The sequence below is a fragment of the Odocoileus virginianus genome, chromosome 2 (genome assembly GCF_023699985.2).
Source record: "Odocoileus virginianus isolate 20LAN1187 ecotype Illinois chromosome 2, Ovbor_1.2, whole genome shotgun sequence".
In the NCBI taxonomy this organism is placed as follows: domain Eukaryota; kingdom Metazoa; phylum Chordata; class Mammalia; order Artiodactyla; family Cervidae; genus Odocoileus; species Odocoileus virginianus.
Window position 1 is genome coordinate 46,084,553 of NC_069675.1, and position 14,489 is coordinate 46,099,041.

The following is a 14,489-nucleotide window of genomic DNA, read 5'->3' on the forward strand; positions in this document are numbered from 1 at the left end:
GAAATCTTCCTGGACCAGGGATCAAACTCATGTCCCCTGCACTGGCGGGTGTATTCTTATTCACTGGGCCATCAGGGAAGTCCAACAACACTTTGATTTTAGACTTCTGATCTCCAGAATTAAAGAATACATTTTTGTTGTTTTAAGTGATTTAAAAAAAAAAAAAACCTAAATAAACTTCTTCCTCATAAAGAAATGGTTTTATGGAAGTCAGAGTAAATAAATTGTACACTCATGTTTATAACAGCATAATTCTCAATAGCAAAAGGTATAAATAACCCAAATTTCTACTGATAGATGAATACATAAACAAAATGAAATATATACATACAATGGGATATTTATTCAGTCTTTAAAAAGAAGGAAATTCTGATACATGCTGTCACATAAATGAGTCATGGAAACATTATGAAGTAAAATAAGCCAGACACAACAGGACAGATAGTTACACTGAGTCTGATTATAGAGACAGAAAGCAGAATGGTGATTTATCAGGGAATGTGAAGAAGGAAAAATGGAGAGTCACTGTTAACAGGAACAGAGTTTCAACATGAGATGAAGGGAAAGTTCAGGAGACAGAGGTGATGGCTGTACAACAGTGTAAGTGTACTTAATATCAATGAACTGTACATTTTTAAATGGTTTGCATTCATCAGTTTATGTACGTATGATATTAGTTATATGTGGAATGTAAACTATGATACAAGTGAACATATCTACAAAACAGAAACAGACTCACAGAGACAGAGAACAGACTTATGGTTGCTGGGTGGTGAGGAGGGTTTAGGAGAGGAAAGGATTGGTTAAATGGTAATTAATTCTGTACTTAATTTTAGAGGAGGGCCAGAAGGAAGTGAGTTTATGTATTTAAGTGCTGGAAGAAGATACCTGTATATCAAGAATCCTATATCCAGCAAAACAAAGGAGTGACAGTCCTACTTAAATGAAAGCTGATTGGGTTTGTTACCACTAGACATGCCTGGCAAGAAATGCTAAAGCATGTCCTTCAGGTTGATAGATAGTAACAACCTGTTACTATAGATAGTTACAATGTAACTTGAAGCTATAATAAAAAAATACATATCTCCGTTAAAGACAAATACATGGGCAATTATAAAAACTAATATTTTTGTAACTTTGGTTTGTAACTTTGTTTTTTGTTTTCACATGATTTAGGAGACTTGTGCATTTAAAAATATATTAGACTTTATTTTTTAACTATAGTGCAGAAAGATGTACTTTTGTGACATTAGTAACTGAATGGGGGTGCAGACAAAATTGTAAAGGAGTGAAGTTTTTGTATAACATTAAAGTTAAGCTCATATAAATTCAAATTAGCGTTATAGCATTAGTATATTAAGTGCGTTCACTGTGATAATCACAAAGAAAGTAGCTATAAATTATACCCAAAAGCAAATGAAAAGGGACTTGAAAAGTTTGACCATAAGACACATAAGCACAGAAGAAGATAATGTAGGAAATGAAGGGTAAAAAACTATAAGACCTACAGACAAAAAAGGCAAAATGGAAGAATTAAGCCCCTGCTCATCAATAATTGCTTTTTTAAGATTAATTTTTGTTGGTGTGTAGCTGCTTTACAGTGTTGGGTTAGTTTCTGCTGCACAGCAAAGTTAATGTGTACATATGTCTCTTCTTTTTAAAGATTTCCTTCCCATAGTAATTACTTTAAATGTAAATGAATTAAATTCTCCAGTCAAAAATAGACCTTGGCAGAATGGGGGAAAATGACCCTAGTGTATACTGTATATAAGAGACTCACTTTAGATCCAAAGATACAAATAGGTTTTGAAAGTAAAAAAAAGGAAGGAAAAAGATATGCCATGGGAATAGTAACTTAAAGGATGGAGGTTGCTGTACTAATGTAAGATAAGCTTTAAATCAAAAAAGATTACAAGAGTCAAAGAAGGACATTATATTTTAATACAATAAGATTTAACAGTTACATACATCTATGCACCTAATGACACATGGTTAAAATATATGAAGGAAAGTAAATTCTACAACAGTAGTTGAAGACTTTAATATAACTCATGCCCAGAAGTGGTATAACAGCCAGACAAATTAGTAAGGATCAAAGATGACTTGAATAACACATCAACTAGATCCAACAGACGTACATAGAATACTCAATGCAACAACAATAGAATACACATTCTTAAGTGTACAAGTTACATTCTCCAGGATAGATTTTTCAAATTGTGGATGAAGAAGTTAAATTATCTGTTTACAGGTAATGTGATATTACATGTATAAAACCCTAAAGATTTCACAACCCAACTATTAGAATTCGCAAATTAATTTAGTAAAGTAGCAAGATACAAAACACAGAAAAATCAGTTGTATTATTCTATATGCTAACAGCTGGAAAAGGAAGTTAAGAAAACAGTGCCATTTATAATAGTACCAAAAATAGAATATTTAGGAATTACCTTAACTCAGATGGCACCCCACTCCAATACTTTTGCCTGGAAAATCCCATGGATGGAGGAACCTAGTAGGCTGCGGTCCATGGAGTTGCTAAGAGTTGGACACGACTGAGTGACTTCACTTTCGCTTTTCACTTTCACGCATTGGAGAAGGAAATGGCAACCCACTCCAGTGTTCTTGCCTGAAGAATCCCAGGGATGGGGGAGCCTGGTGGGCTGACACCTATGGGGTCACATAGAGTCAGACACAACTGAAGCGATTTAGCAGCAGCAGCAGCAGGTGAAAGGCTTATGATGAAAGCTATAAGATGTTGCTGAAAGAAATTAAAGGCATAAATACATGGAAGAACATCCTATATTCATGGAATAGAATCATTAATATTGTTAAGATGTCATAGCACCCAGTGTGATCTGTAGAGTCATTGCAATCCTTATCAAAATCCCAGTAATGTTTTTTGAAGAAATGGAAAAAGATCTATCCTAAACTTCATATGGGATCTCAAGAGATTCCAGAGAGCAAAAAAAATATTGAAAAAGAACAAAATTGGAAATTCACACTTCTTTATTTCAAACCCTATAGGATATATACAGAACATTCCATCCAAAAGCAGCAGAATACCTATTCTTTTCAGGTACACATGGACATCCTCCAGGATAAATCACACGGTAGGCCACAAAACAAGATCAAAAGAGTATCAGCCATCTTTTCTAACTACAGTGCTATGAGACTGCAATATTATGAGAAATCAACTACAAGGGGGAAAAAACTGCAAACACAAACTCATAGAGACTAAACAGTATGCTACTCAAAAACCAGTGGGTTGCTGAAGACTTAAAAAGAAGAAACCAAAAAACACTTAGAGTCAGGGGATTCCCTGGCAGTCCAGTGGTTAGGACTCTGTTCTCTTCCTGCCTAGGGCCCAGGTTTGATCCCTGGTTGAGGAAGTAAGATCCCACAAGCCATGCAGTGCAGCAAAAAAGAAAAAATATTTATGTGGAGTCAAGTGAAAATGGAAACATAGCAATCCAAAATCTGTGGCACACAGCAAAAGCAGTTATGAGGGAAGTTTATAGCAATATAAGCCTACCATAGGAAACAAGAAAAAAATTTCAAACAACCTAACCTTACACCTAAAGGAACTAGGATAAACAACATGCAAACCCAAAGTTAGTAGGAGGAATGAATAAAGAAGATCAGAGCAAAAATAGATGCAATAGAAAATTTTAAAGAACAGTAGGAAGGATCAGTGAAAGTAAAAGGTGGTTCTTTGAGAAGATAAACAAAATTTAAAAATTTATAGCTAGACTCATCAAGAAAAAGAGAGGGCCTAGGAGATAAAATCAGAAAGGAAAAAGTAGAACTTAAAATTGACACTAGAGAAATACAAAGAATTATAGGAGATTACTTATGGACAGATTACTAGAAGAAATGGGTGAATTCTTAGAAATGGAGTCTTCCAAGATTGACTCAAGAAGAAATAGAAAATATGAATAGACCTATTAACCAGTAATGAAATTACATCAGCAAGAAAACAACTCTCAAGAAACCAAAGTTGAGGACCAAATGGTTTCATGGGTGAATTCTACCAAATATTTAAAGAAGAGTTTAGATCTGTCCTATTTAAACTACTCCAAAAATTTGAATAGGAAAGAAAACTTCCAAACTCATTCTTTGAGGCCAGCATCACCCTGATGTCAAAACCAGACAAAGATATCACACACAAAATAGAAAAATACAGGCCAGTATCACTGATGGACATAGATGCAAAAATCCCCAACAAAATATTACCAGCCAAATTCAGCAGTAAATTGAAAAGGATTATACTCCATGATCAAGTGACATTTTATCCCAAGGATGGTTCAGTTTATGCAAATATATATTGTGATATACCACGTTAATAAACTGAAGAATAAAAATCATACAGTCATCTTAATAAATAGAGAAAAAACTTTTGACATAATTCAACATCCATTTATGATATAAAACTCAACAAAGGGACTAGAGAAGGTACATCACTCAACATAATAAAGGCTATCTATGCCAAACCTACAGCCAATGTCATATTCAAGAGTGAAAACCTGAAAAAAAGCATTTCCTCTGACATCAGGAATAAGACAGGGTGGCCCACTTTTGCGCTCTTTATGTAACATAGCCTTGGAAGTCCTAGCCACACAATCAGACAAGAAAAAGATATAAAATGATCCAAACTGGCAAGGAAGAAGAAGAACTGTTACTCTTTGAAGATGACATGATACTATGTATAGAAAACCCTAAAGATACTACCAAATAACTACTAGAAATAATAAATGGATTCAGTAAAGTTGTAGGATACAAAATTAATATAGAGATCAGAAAGAGAAGTTAAGAAAACAATTCCATTTACAATTGCATCAAAAAGAATAAAGTGCCTAGGAGTAAATCAAACAAAGGAGGTAAAAAACTTGTATTCAGAAAACTGTAAGATGTTGATGAAATAAACTGAAAATGACACAAACAATTATACCATGTGAATGAGTTTGAAGAATTGTTAAGATAACCGTACTACTCAAAGTCATCTATAGATTCATTTCAGTACCTATTAGAATTCCAGTGGCATTTTTCACTGAACAAATAATCTCAAATTTATATGGAAACATAAAAGACCTCAAATAGGCAATAAAACTGTTTTTAAAAATGGGCAGAGAACCTGAATAGGCATTTTTCCAAAGAAGACATACAGATGGCCAACAAACAAATGAAAAGATGCTCAGCATCACTAATCATCAGGAAAATGCAAATCAAAACCAGAGTGAGACACTATCTCACACCTGTGAAAAATGGCTATTATTGAAAAGACAACAAATAAATTGTTGGATTAGGATGGGGAGAAGGGGGAACCCCTGTGCAATATTGATGGAAATGTAAATTGGTGCAACAACTATGGAAAACAGCATGGAGGTTCTTCAAAAAGCTAGAACTACTATATAATCCAGCAGTTATGTGTCTGGGTATTTTCCGAAAGGAAACAAAGACATTAATTTGGAATGATATATTCATCCCTATGTTTACTGCAGCATTACTCACAGTAGCCAAGATATGGAAGCAACCTCAGTACCCATGATAGATGTTGTATGTGTATACATATATGTGCTAGAATATTACTCAGCCATAAAAAGGAACGAAATCTTGTTTGTGACAGCATGATGGACCTCAAGAGAATTATGCTAAGTGAAATAAGACAGAGAAGAAAATACCATATGATTTCACATATATGTGGAATCTAAAAAACAAAACAAATGAACAAACATAGCAAAACAGAAACAGTTACTGAAGCAGAGACAAATGGGTGGTCAGAGGGGAGGGATGCAGGGGAATGAATGAAATAGATAAGGAGGATCAAGAGGTACAGACTTCCAGTTACAAAATAAGTGAATCACAGGGATGAAATGTACAGAGTGGGAAATATAATCAGTAATAATAATATATCTTTATAGGATGATGAATGGTAACTAGACTTATTGTGGTGATCATTTTGTAATGTACACTGTGCACCAGGACCTATCATAGTGCTGTAGGTCACTTATAGTTCAAAAAACCACAAACAAGCAAATTCATAGAAAAAGAGATAAGATTTGTGGTCACCAGAGGTTGAGTTTGCAGAGAGTGAGAATTGGATGAAGATAGTCAAAAGGTACTGACTTCCAATATAAGATAAGCACTAGGGATGTCATGTATGACAGGATAAATATAATTAATACTGCTGTATATTATATATGAAAGCTGTTAAGAGAATAAATCCTGAGTTCTCATCACAAGGAAGAAATGTTTTTCTGTGTTTTGTATTTGTATGAGATGATGGATATTAACTAAACTTACCATGATCATCATTTCATGATGTATGTCAGTAAGTCATCACGCTGTGTTGTAATACTTTTAGCACGTTCAGGCTTTCCTTAAGTTGCAGGTTCCGTAATACCAGTACCAACAGATGTTAGAATGGGCCTGCAAAACCAGTTTTGAAATTTTGTCTGGTGTAATAGGATTTATTTTTTTTCTATTTACACTTATAATACTTTAATGTGATATTAGAAATAATATTATAAATGATCTATTATTTTTATTTGGTTTATATCCTCCTGTTTCCTACTTAATAGACACATTTAGATCACAATGAGAACAGATTTCAGTGCTGGTAAATCTCCTTTTTGTTCTTCAGTCCCTAAGTCATGTCCAACTCCTTGCGACCCCATGGAATGCTGGCTTCCCTGTCCTTCACTATCTCCCCGAGTTTGCTCAAACTCATGTCCATTGAGTCAGTGATGCCATCTCCTGGTTTACCCTTAATCTTTTGGTGTTTTGTGTTCTGTCCTAAATTTAGATATCCAAAGAGAAGAAGAAAAAGTGAAACGATCTGTGAAAGATGCTGCCAAGAAGGGTCAGAAGGATGTCTGTGTGGTTCTGGCCAAGGAGATGATCAGGTCAAGGAAGGCTGTGAGCAAGCTCTACGCATCCAAAGCACACATGAACTCAGTGCTCATGGGGATGAAGAACCAGCTGGGTAAGACAGCGGTTCTTACAACCACCTCATTAACTGAGGCTCTTGCCATTATCATAACACTAGTTTCCTTGAATAGGAAGAAGCGTCTGAGCTCTGGCATTTATTCTCTATATTGTCTTGGTTGGGGAGTTACACAAAAGCAAAATAATATTTATTACTTTCATTTTTATTTTACTGTTATTGATTTTCTTTTGCCAGTATTGTTGAAGTAATGGGAACATCTACACCTCAACCTACTTCATTTAGAATTTAGACATTTCCTCATGTGAACAGTGTTGAAAAGTGATCTGAAGGTTGAGTCCTAGCAATAAGAAGTGGGCCCAGGCCTTGGAGGGAGGACGAAGAAAGAGCTTCCTCTGTCCTGGACCCAGAGCTGCCCTAAGTAGGATTTTAAATAGTCTAAGCTTGGCTTTGGCTGTTACTCCCCTCTTTCTCTGCCTCATCTCTGGCCCTCAGCCTGAGTCTTTCTTACATTTTAGCAACCTGCCAGCTATGTATTAGGTATTCAGTGTATATGTGGACTTAATTTTTTTTTAATCATTATAATATTTAAGAAGAAACCTACTAATCTACTTAGGTTTCAGGATCCAGTATAATATGGTTTGCCATCTTTCACAGGCATCTTTCTCCAGGTCACTGACAGCTTGAGGCACAGGTTACATTTTACATACAGTTGGTTTCTTTTCTTACTTAATTTTGGCTAAATGAAGAAATCCTAAACCCAGAACTAGAGTTCTTTGAGAATAGCAGCAGATGACTGTCAGATAATTCGACAGAGTACAGACTCTGAAATTACAGGGAAATTTTTCCACTAAAGAATATCTTCAGGGAATTCCCTGGTGGTCCAATGATTAGGACCTCATGCTTTCACTACCAATGCCCAAGTTCAAGCCTTGGTCGGGGAACTAAGATCCCACAAGCCATATGGCGTGGCTAGAAAAAAAAACAAACAGCATCTTCAACTCTGTCAGTTACTATTCTGATGAGTACATCACATTCAAGAATTAGAAGACTTGAATGTTTCAGTTTAGAGGCTGGTGCCAGATGAATGCCTGATTCATTATTTGGTTGTATTTGGCTCTGAAAGTATTTCTTTATGTTCAATTTTAACATTTGGATGTGGGTTTTTATTTTTACTGTGCTTCACTTTCCCTTTTCACTTTCATGCATTGGAGAAGGAAATGGCAACCCACTCCAGTGTTCTTGCCAGGAGAATCCCAGGGACGGGGGAGCCTGGTGGGCTGCCATCTGTGGGGTCGCATAGAGTCGGACACGACTGAAGTGACGCAGCAGCAGCAGCAGCAATAGTGAATATATCAGTTTCTTTCTCCAGATACTAAAGAAAATAATCCATGAATTGAGAAAGAGTTTTAAAAAAATAAGACAAACTATTTATACTGTATCTTCTTAACTTTTAAAAACTTATTTCAGTCCTAAAGTGATATGTTTAGGCTGTTTAAATATTGGATAAATAACCTACATATACACTTTTTGGACAAGCCAAGTATTCAGTACCAGAGAGAAATAGTGTAATCTTACTGTTATTTTGAAAACTAAATACACTTACCCTTTACAGCCATCAGTGAAAGGTTCGTATTTACTTCTGTTTTTTTCTGCAGCCAGCTGAAAAGGTACGTGTTCCGTTGACCATGATAAAATTATTCTAAATTTTTTCAATGTTTCCTTTACTGGATCAACATCAGAAAACATTTAGCTTATTTTGCGTTTTCTCTTCCTATGAATCAGGCACTATACACACAGACTCTTCTCCCCAGTTGCAAAGATATGGATAGCTTATGTACCTAACAAGAGCTTCCCTTGTAGCTCAGCTGGTAAAGAATCCACTTGCAATGCAGGAGACCCTGCTTTGATTCCTGGGTCAGGAAGATCCCCTGGAGAAGGGATAGGCTACCCACTCCAGTATTCTTGGGCTTCTGTGGTGGCTCAGCTGGTAAAGAATCCGCTTGCAATGCGGGAGACCTGGGTTTGATCCCTGGGTTGAGAAGATCCCCTGGAGAAGGAAACAGCTACCCACTCCAGTATTCTGGCCTGGAGAATTCCATGGACTGTATATCCATGGGGTCACAAAGGTCAGATAGACCGAGCGACTTTCACGTGTATCTAACACCCAGAATCAATAAAATTTGACATTTTATTATATTTGCGTCAGTTTTTATTTTAGAAAGCAGTATTACTAAACTTGAAGCTTGTCTGATAAATCTTTCCAATCCCATTCCCTTCTCTTTCAGCATCCCCAGAAGTAACCATTATCATGACTATTAAAATGTGTATAAATGGTATTATACTTTGTGTCTCATTCTGCATTGTTTCCCATTTATCATTGTGAGGATGAAATATACCCATGTAAGAATATATTTTGGCATGATATTTACCATACCAACTTAATGATGAATGTGTTTTGAGATGATAAATATATATTTTTAACTGCTAGGTGGTATTGTATTCTGTGAATGTATCACATTTTATTTTTCTTTTCCCTATTGATGAACACTTAAGCTTTCAATTTTTACTATTACTAACAGTGCTGCTATGAATGTCTTTTCACTTTTGCACATGTTTCTTTAGGACAGTTATATCCTCAGAAGTAGAATTGCTGCATTAAAAATAGCTGGGTTTAAATTTTACTAGAACGGCAAAATTGCTCTCCAAAGAGGCTAATTTGTATTCCCACCAGCAGCTGATGAGGGTTCTTTTTTCTGAACATTTTCATCAGCCGTTGTCAGACTTCTTAATTTTTGAGAAATGTTATAACATCTCTCTGGGAACTAGTGGGCTTGATCACACTCTTCTCTTCACCTTTTCTTCCTATGTACTGATCCCAAAATATCTTTTCAAGGAATTATAGCTCACAAATATTCACTAATCTATGTGAAAAAAATCTCTTCTCCTGTAGCATGTACTTCCAATAGTGAACATAACACACAAACAGCATAGTCAAGAGCTTGTTATTCTTTAAATATATACCCATAACAACATATTTTTTTGTTTCAAATATATAGTCTTTATGGCTTTACCACACCTGCAAAGTAAAATATCTGCTATTTGATACTTATGTTAAAATATCTTTTCTAGCTCCTCTCCTCTTTTCCATCTTTCCTTTCTCCCTGTAGGTGAGCTCATCTAACCTCATGCCTTTAAATGCCATTGATTTCCAGATTTTTATCTTCAGGCCTGACTTGCAGGGTATAGCTGGCATCTCCACTCATTCTTAATGGTATGTCAAAATTAATATGCCCATCCAAGCATCTTGGCTAGCCTCACTTCATCTGTATCCCAGACTTCTCCCTATGTTTCCCCTGAGAATCCAAGACTTCATGTAGTTTCTTCTGCAGATGTTTCCACATGGGTCTGTTCCTTGGTCTTTCAATTCTCGGGCATGTTAATGTGATCATTTCATTTCCACTGTATTTTCTGTTTATTTCTGATAGGAAAAGATTTTAGTCAAATGCTAGATTTCCTGGGCTGATCCTTTATAATTTTTTTTTTAATCTTTCCTGTTTTCACTTTGGAAATAATAATAGTACCTTTCTCATAGGGTAGTTGTGAGGCTTAATTCAGTGCCTGGCCCTTGGTAACTGCTATACGTGTGGGTTCTAAATATAATTTTTGTTACCATCATCAACTTTGTCTTTGTGTTCTGCCTTCTGACACTTTCTAAATTGTCTCTATTTTTTGTTTCTTTTCATGAATTCTTTATTTTAGCCATCTTAATTTTAATTTTTGGAAAAGAGTTCTCTGATCTTTTTAAAATATCATTTTATTCTTATTTCATGAATATAATTTGTTATTTATTATTGATAGTCTTTTTTAATATACATTCTTTTTTATTATGGTTTACCCAGGACATTGAATATTGCTCCCTGTGCTATATGGTAGTAGGACCTTGTTTTCCATCCATTCTGTATGTAATAGTTTGCATCTACTAACCCTAACTCCTAGTTCATTCCCTACCTCTTTAATAGCTTTTAGAATTTTTTTTATGTTCCTTGCATTGTTTCTCAGAGCGCCTTCTCCCCACCACCCTTTTCTTCCTTATCTCTCTCCTCTTTTTACGAGAGAGGGAGGGAAGAGAATGGAGAGGTTGGATTAAGTTTGAGTTTCATAAGAAGCTTCTGCAGTCTTCTCAGGCAGGTAGTTTAAGCTACGAAGAGAAAAATGATAATTCATGTAATAAATCCATTTCTTTTAGCCACTATTATATGCCAGATATATTTCAGGGCACCAGACATAGTGAACTGTACAGACACAGTCACTGGCCTCTAGTTTTGGAGTAAAAAGCAAAAATAAATAAATTTAATAAAAGAAACATACCTAATAAAATAATAAACTTAATAAGTAAATGAGTATTTATAAATGTACACTGTAATGAGCACTAGGAGACTATAAAAGGGAAATGCACTCAAGGGTCTCAGTCTCTGATGATATCTGAAGGATGAGTAATTAAGGTGGGGGGTTGCTTATTCCACCCAGAGTGTCAGTCACTTGTGTGAAGACCCTAGGGCCAAAAGAACTATGTATTTGAACCCTGAAGGAAGTAGTTCTGGGAGGTTGGGGTACCTGGGAGCAAGGGGGAAGGATGGCTGGAAAAGATGAGCAGGACGGTGAAGAAGACAGTTGGGACAGCTCTAAGGAGAGCAGGGCTTTTCAGATTCAAATGTGGAGGCCTTGCATGTCAGCTGCAGTGGGTAGTGCAGAAGCAGAGCTCTGAGGGAGAACCAGAGAGGCGTCCCGGTAGAGCAGTGGGGTCCTGGAGGCACAGGTGAAGTAGTTCAGACTGTGCTTAGCAAACAGCCCTTGATTCAGTGTGACACGAGTGCTTGACAGGGTAGTGGGAGGTGAGGCTGGAAAGGTAATCTGCAGTCAGAGTTTGGAGAGCTCTGCTGAGGGTGGTGACTTCATCTCCTAGACAGGAGAGGGCCTCATGGAGTACTGTGAGCACAGCTGCAGGTGCAGCCAGGCAGGAGGCAGGGGGACCTGAGAGGGGATGGTCAGGGCCCAGCTGGGTTAGTCTGGTGGGATGAGGGGGAGAGAGGACATTGGAGAACTGCTCTGCATGCCAAGTAAGTGAACGTGGTGAAGGTAGAAATAAGCCTAAGGTGCTTCAAATCCTGAACCTAGAAAGAGCACAGGGCATTAAAAGACCCTGGAAACCTAGAAGAGGGGAGAAGCAGGCCTAAGAGACACAGAAGACTCTCGTTGGGGCTGTCCAGACTGGCTCCTGCGGGTCGCCCTGCTCCCCCAGCCCCTCAGCACAGTGCCTGGCCGGAGGAGTCCCCAGTCAGGGTTGTTGAGGGGGTTTATAGTTGGATGTTGTCTGTTGGCAAATTAAATACAACAGAGAAGATAACTGATACTAGAACCCAGAACAGAGAGGGAGGGGGACGTCTACATTTTGGGAGTGAGAAAAGAGAAAGCTAGAAATACTGTGACATGAGTTCCCATGTCCCCATCCCACCCTGAGCCTGTTACTGTTTGAAAAGCCACCATTTGATGAAGTCATTTCTTCTCCTTAAGATGTTTCTCTTTTCAAATGCAGATGACCCTGGGAGGGGTGGTGTATTAAGCCCTGTCAGCTATTAATACATTGTCATGATTAGATGTTTTCCAAGTGTTACTTTCTGACAGCAGCTTCTTGCAGAACAAGACAGATGATAAGTATGTTTTGGTTGGGAGAGAAAGTTAAGAGAAGCTAAGAAGCTGGGGCGGGAAACAAAATTATCATACGGTCCAGAAATTCCACTTCTGGATAAGTAAGAATTGAAAGCAGAGACTCCAAACAGATATTTTTACGTCCATGTTTATAGCAGCATTATTCATAACAGGTAAAAGGTAAAGACATTTCAGTTGTCCACTGAAGGATGAATGGATAAACAAAACATAGTATATATAGTTCAGTGGACTACTATTCAGCCTTAAAAAGGAAGGAGGTTTTGGGGACTTCCCTGGGTTCGGAAGACCCCCTGGAGACGGGAAAGGCTATCCACTGCAGTATTCTGGTCTGGAGAATTCCATGGACATAGCTCATGGGGGGGTCACAAAGAGTCAGACACAACAGCGACTTTCACTTTCACTTGTGGTCCAGTAGTTAATACTCTGCCTTCCAATGCAGGGGGCAATGGTTGAATTCCTGTTCAGGAAACTAATATTTCACATGCCGCAGGGTGCAGCCAAATATTTAAAATTTAAAAAAGAAGGAGGAAGTTCTGATACATTACATCTTGGGGTACCTTGAAGGCATTATGCTAAGTGCAGTATGCCTGTCACCAAAGGCCAGATGCTATGTGATTCCACCTCTGTGACGTATGTAGAATAGTCAGAATCATAGAGAAGTGGAATGGTGGTTGCCAAGAGGTGGAGGGAGAGGAGAATGGAGAGTTAAAAGAGTTTAATGGGGACAAAACTTTATAAATTCAAATTCTGTAGAGCTTCATCTTTTTCATAGGAAATATTTTTCCTTTGCACAAACAAAATACAATATAGACAGAAAAATTTTAAAGTGTGAAAAAATCTCTCTCATGAATTGATTGTCTCCATTTGTTTTATATTTGATTCTAGTCATTATTCATAGGAATAATTATTTTACTCAGCTGTAAGTGCAGTGTGAGTGCCCATGGTTGGCATTAGGTGAGAGTGACTGGAGGTAGTCAGCCCTCTGGGATCTTAAACCTCACCTATCCCTGTAATGGGCTTCCCTGGTGACTCAGCTGGTAACAAATCCTGCAATGTGGGAGACCTGGGTTCGATCCCTGGTTTGGGAAGATCCCCTGGAGAAGGGAAAGGCTATCCACTCCAGTATTCTGGCCTGGAGAATTCCATGGACTATATGGTCCATGGGTTCAGAAAGAGTTGGACACTTTGTGACTTTAACTTAACTTTGTGAAACATCGTTGTAAGACTCCATATTTTCTTATAACTGTTCATTCTGCTTATAATTGCCATGTTTAAGATGGCTTTTGTGAGTGTGTTGCTCCCCTGGGCCCTTGCTCTCAGGGAATTGCATTTTGCTATTGATGCCATCTTTAATATTTAATTTTTTGATTTATTTAAATTTAGCTATAATTGCCACAAGAACCTGTGATAAGTGGAAACAGCTTTGTAATTTTGTTACTTTAATTATTGAGATCAGATAATATTTCCATTGGTCTTTGTATCTATGATTATGAAGCTAAATCTATATTTAGCTGCTTTGTTTCCATATTTGGTCATTGTTATAATTTACAGCAGAATTTGTATTTGTGTATGTGTGTGTGTTTCATTTGTATCTCTAGCAGACATGGTAACATAATGTTGCTTTGTTTTTATATACTCTTTTCTGAGGGTTTTTTAAAATTAAGCTTTTTGAGAGAATTGTAGATTCACATACATGGAGTTGTAAGAAATAATACAGAGAGATTCTGTGTATACCCTTTACCCATTTTCCCCCAATGGTAACATTTTACAGAGTTAAAGTAAGTATTACAACCAGGAGGTCAGCATTGATACA

At 37.1% G+C, this 14,489-nt stretch overlaps 1 protein-coding gene across 2 annotated transcripts in view; it reads left to right on the forward strand.

The window, feature by feature from the left end:
* Nucleotides 1-14,489, forward strand: part of LOC110134792 (charged multivesicular body protein 3) — an 81,324-nt gene that overhangs the window by 54,646 nt on the left and 12,189 nt on the right. For both annotated transcript variants that reach the window (XM_020889470.2, XM_020889469.2), the window contains one exon: nt 6,806-6,985. In XM_020889470.2, coding sequence (XP_020745129.1) covers nt 6,806-6,985 — 180 coding nt within the window. The remainder of the gene's footprint in view (nt 1-6,805; nt 6,986-14,489) is intronic.